The 5,000-nt window shown below is 45.6% G+C and overlaps 1 protein-coding gene across 7 annotated transcripts in view; it reads left to right on the forward strand.

The window, feature by feature from the left end:
* Positions 1-5,000, forward strand: part of LOC122263035 (transcription factor pangolin) — a 395,888-nt gene that overhangs the window by 368,557 nt on the left and 22,331 nt on the right. For all 7 annotated transcript variants that reach the window (XM_086546576.1, XM_086546577.1, XM_086546574.1 and 4 more), the window contains exon 5: positions 2,695-2,785. In XM_086546576.1, coding sequence (XP_086402702.1) covers positions 2,695-2,785 — 91 coding nt within the window. The remainder of the gene's footprint in view (positions 1-2,694; positions 2,786-5,000) is intronic.

A 5,000-nucleotide genomic window follows, 5' to 3' on the forward strand; every position in this document is an offset into this window, starting at 1 on the left:
TTATTTCATAAACGTTTCGCGTATGTTGTTTACCTTCGTGACGGCCCCCTTGGCGGGGAGGGCGACCATCTTGCGTCGTCACTTTTTATCTTTATTGCAATTAGGAAAGTCTCTTGTTCGTCCTGCATTGTTTGTGCTTGCTTGTTTGTGTGTCTTCGTCCGCACGCGCCTTGAACATTCCAAGTCGGACGCGAGAATGGTTTTAAGCTTGAGTAAAAACGAGCTTCCAGCGAGGAAATTGTGGTCTCGTATACATTTGGAATTCGCGTCATTCCGGTCGAGAATTCCGTAATACATACTTCATCACGGCGGTGGTTTATGGCAGCGGTATAACATTTATAAAGATTGTTGCTAAAACACCAATGCATAAATCCAGGGGGCGCGTACCCTGTTTTACGATCGCGGTCGTGTTTGCCAGATCAATATTGGTGGAGTTGTGTGTCCCGGGAACATTTTAGACGTTCACTTGATTAATACATCGCGTGAGGCGCCGAGGTTGTGAGTGGCGCCGACAAACACCACATGACGGACTCGCCTGCACCTGTCGCCTGCCCGTCCTTCCCTGTCTGTGCAGGATGCGTCTAACTTGCTATGGGACATGTACCTTGTTCCTGTCGTATTGTTCGGGTCATCTCAGGTTATGACCGTGCTTTGTGTCATTTTGAATTCCTGTGTATCTATACTGCCCCAAGCCGGACCGTGTCTCTACGCTGTGTACATGGAGCTTGGGTTTCATGGCTTACATTTCAATCAGCGCTGGGGCGGAGGTGGGAGCAGAGCTTTGACTGGCACAGGTGTACGGACGTGCAGGTGATTCACCCCACTTCCCAACTTCCAAAGTCGATGCTAAGCGATGATCCACCGGCACGGAAACGACCTCGAAATCCCTGCGAAGGGTAAGCAGACGGCACAGGAACGCCAGGCACACGACCCGGCCGGCGCGTGTAACAGAAGAGTTTTTTAAAAAGAAAAGGGTTGTTGAGTTACCGGGTGACGGGTGACGTGGCCCGACACGCGCCGGAGGGTGTTGCGGGGCAATGACAACCAACCTTATAATCCGCACATTTTTTCGAATTCGTCGCTATGGGGGGAAGGGGGAGGGGAAGTGGAATACAGAGGGCGCCCACCGTGTCGCTATGAGCGGGGGAGCGTGCGAGGGAGACAGGGTGCGAAGCCGCCCATCGCGCCCATCGTTCAGAGTCTGTCCGATATTGTTTTATTTTTATCTAATTGTTTTCATTCATTTATGCTATTTTACACATTTAGTCATTTATTTATTATCATAGTTGTATTTTTTTCTATTTGCTACCACGATATTGTGCAAATCATGATGCATTTCAAGTACTCTGTATTGATCACCAATTTTCGAGAGTAAAATGACTCGAGCTTTTATTATTCAGATGTCACTTTATTCACTGTGTGCAGTTAACATGACATTGAATTAATAATATCTTTTTTTTTTCCTTTTTTATACTTTGGCAGCTGATATTGTGCTATTCGCGGAGTTTTCTCTTATATCACGAATAAGTAGACTTTTCAGATTCGGTGTACGCGCGCACCCCACTGTATGAGGGCCGCTTCGTTCCGTGACGAATTTCGTAGCAAACCAAACTAATTTGAAAAGTCTTCATTAAAACAATATCTATATACATATATATATATATATAGATAGATAGATAGATAGATAGATAGATAGATAGATATAAAGTTAAATGGCTATTTTTATGTAGCTGTTATATTTATTATAAAACACTTCGCCAGCAATGGCTTTTATTACGGCGTCGAAGGTTAATAGCAGTTGAGTTAATAACATTTAGCTTAAGCTCATGATGCCATGCCTTAGCCTAAGGGTTCCTAACGTCTTCACTTCTCCAGACCCTAGCTGGATTGTCCATAATGCCCCCCGTACTCCGTTCGCTTCTGTCGAAATAATCAGATTATAACCCAAAGGGTATGGATACCCCCGATAGAGGACCTTATCCTATACTTTCTTCTTATGCAAAAGCCATTTCCCTCACCCTCACCCTCTCCCTCGTTCAGCCCCATTTCATATCCTCCTCCCTTCCCCCCTCTGCCCCTTCCCCCACCCACTTCCCCTTCACACAACCTCAGTTTCACGCGAGAGTCCCAGGCCAGCCACCCGGTCTCGGCTGGTAATATGCCGACTCTAGCGTTCTCTCTTTTATTTTTTTCTGATGAATATTGAATATTAGTCTTCATTAAATTTTGATGTGAACGCGTGCATTAGTGACGTTAGTAGCGGCAGCATAGGATCACCTTTCCTCTTCTTCGCCCCATCCACTGGATTTTTTTTTTTTTTTTTTTTCCTTATTAATCCATCTGCATGTCTATACACTGTATATCTATTCACCCTTTTCTATTTTTTTTTTCTCTCTCTCAATCTATCTATCTATCTATCTATCTATCTATCTCTTTCTATCTCTCTCGCTCTGTCTCCCCCCCCCCCCTCTCTCTCTCTCTCTCTCTCTCTCTCTCTCTCTCTCTCTCTCTCTCTCTCTCTCTCTCTCTCTCTCTCTCTCCCTCCCTCCCTCTCCCTCGCTCGCTCCCTCCCTCTGCTTTCGTCCGTCCCTCCATCCCTTTCTCTCTCTCCCCACTACACAATGACATACCGGCACGCGAAAAAAGGGGTGAAAAAAGGCAACGCAAAATAACCTCATGTTTTTCTTGTTCCAGGATTGCGGCCGCCGGTCTACCCCTTCGCCGCCTCGGGCCAGTATCCCTACCCTCTCGGTGCAGACTTCACGGCACAGATGGCCTCAGCATGGTAAGTCCTTGGGCATCCTGTTTCTTCTCGCTGTAGGATATCATCCCTCGATCCTTGTAGATTGAACTCACAATCCTCCTTTTGTGTAACTTTTTTTTTGCGTATGATTGTTTAGTTGTTTTTTTTATTTGGTAGATAAAGAATAGTCTTGACGACGTAGAATTCCCTCCCCTATCCCCCCCACGCCTTCCCCTCCCCCTACCACCAACCAACCCCTTCCCCTCCCGTCCTCCAGTTCTTGCTCTCGAAGTCCTTCCCGAAGTTTCTAGAAGGACTGTGACTCGCCTTCGCCTCCCCTTATTTGCCGTGTTTCCTTTTCCACATCTTCGCGAAAACAATCACCGATTTGAGCATTGATTTGTGTCGTTATTTTTTGTCTCTCTTTTAGCGTACGAGGCGTATGTCTGGTCTCCAAAGCGAGAATGTTCGTGTTAACATTTGAACTGCAATTATTGCCTGCTTCCCTTTGTTAGTCAGTCTGATCGCGCAGTTTCCCCTTTGTAGCGCCAACAGTGCCATGACAATGTGCCACACAGTTGCCTGGCTCTGGGTAGCTTCAGTGCCAACATGATGACACGTAGGCCTAGGGTATTTTAGGTATCAATAATCGTCACCAATATAGACAGTTCCCAATACCCTGATTCTGTCGACAGCTCTCTACGGATGCTTTTGTGTGTGTGTGTGTGTGTGTGTGTGTGTGTGTGTGTGTGTGTGTATACATATATATATATATATATATATATATATATATATATATATATATATATATATATATATACAGTATATACATATATACATACATGCATACAAAAAAGAAACGTATGTGTGTATGTATATATGTGTACAAATGTGTGTATATGTTAATCTTACTGTTTTTATTTGAACTCTGATCCACCTCCTTGTCTTCTCCTCTTCTTTTATTTCCAACACCAATATCTCCATCGTAAACAACAGAACATTATCCTGAACCTCTTCCATAATTGTATTCTGCCTGTATGTTTCCTTGCTGTGACGAAGGCTGCATCATGTAGTGACGTAGTAAGAAAGCATGTGACAGGTGCCTAGCATGACCAGGAACCGGGGATAGAGAGGAGAGGAGAGGAGAGGGAAGGGGATGGGATGAGAGGAGAGTTGAGAAGAGGAGACGAGACGAGACGAGACGAGACGAGACGAGACGAGACGAGACGAGACGAGGAAAAAAGAAAGACGAAGACGAAGAGAAAAAAGGACGTAGAAACGTGCCGAGGCTTTTTTTTTAAAGATAACCAGACCAAATAGACAAAAAAATAAAAATAAAACAAAACAAACAAGAACAAAACGAGCCACAACAACGGAAAACAGGGACAGCGTATTTGTGGGCGGGAAGGATCATGTGTGGGGATCATTACTTACTTGTGGTGAATACAATGGGCTTTTCTCTGACACGCCCACATGATGGTGACCCTCTCTCCCTCCTTCCTTCCCTGCCGCTGTGGGCTACGTGGCTGCCATACATATGTGCAGAGGGAGGCTGCCGGCGGGGGAGGGGGAGGGGGAGGGGGTAAGGGGGAGGGGGAGCGGGGTACGGTTTCGATGGATAGGATGGTCAGGAGCGAAGGGATGTTTTGTTGGAGGATAAGATAGGAGAGGGAGAGGGAGAGGGATAGACTGAGTTGAAAGGGGTAGATTTAGAGAGGGAGGAGGGAGGGGTAAGGGGAGAGAGAGAGAGAGAGAGAGAGAGAGAGAGAGAGAGAGAGAGAGAGAGAGAGAGAGAGAGAGAGAGAGAGAGAGAGAGAGAGAGAGAGAGAGAGAGAGAGAGAGAGAGAAAGAGAGGTTGTGAAGGACGTCGAGAGCGGAGAAAGTTGGACAGCATAAGATATATGGGAAAAGATATATTTACGCTCGGACTTGCTATGCAAAAATAATGAATTGTTCGACACCAATATGATGGATTTATATACCGTATCCAACCGCTAACAGAAGGGTTATCGACGCCTGCCATTTATCTTGTTCACGCCCTTTAAATAAAACAAACCCTTCACGCCGTATAAAGTCTTGCAAATTCTATATCATGCAAATCATATGTTCAAGATTCCTTCGCGCGTTGATAATGCCTCGCTGTGGATTCGCTCCAGACGCCACGATTTTGCACGGAGTCACATGGTGTTTTCACCGAGGAAGAGAGCCCGGCGCCATTTGATCAGGAGGAATTTTATTTTAGTTACGGATTGATTAA

This window comes from Penaeus japonicus, unplaced genomic scaffold (genome assembly GCF_977035675.1).
Source record: "Penaeus japonicus unplaced genomic scaffold, GWHDUDI00000001_assembly GWHDUDI00000018, whole genome shotgun sequence".
NCBI lineage: Eukaryota > Metazoa > Arthropoda > Malacostraca > Decapoda > Penaeidae > Penaeus > Penaeus japonicus.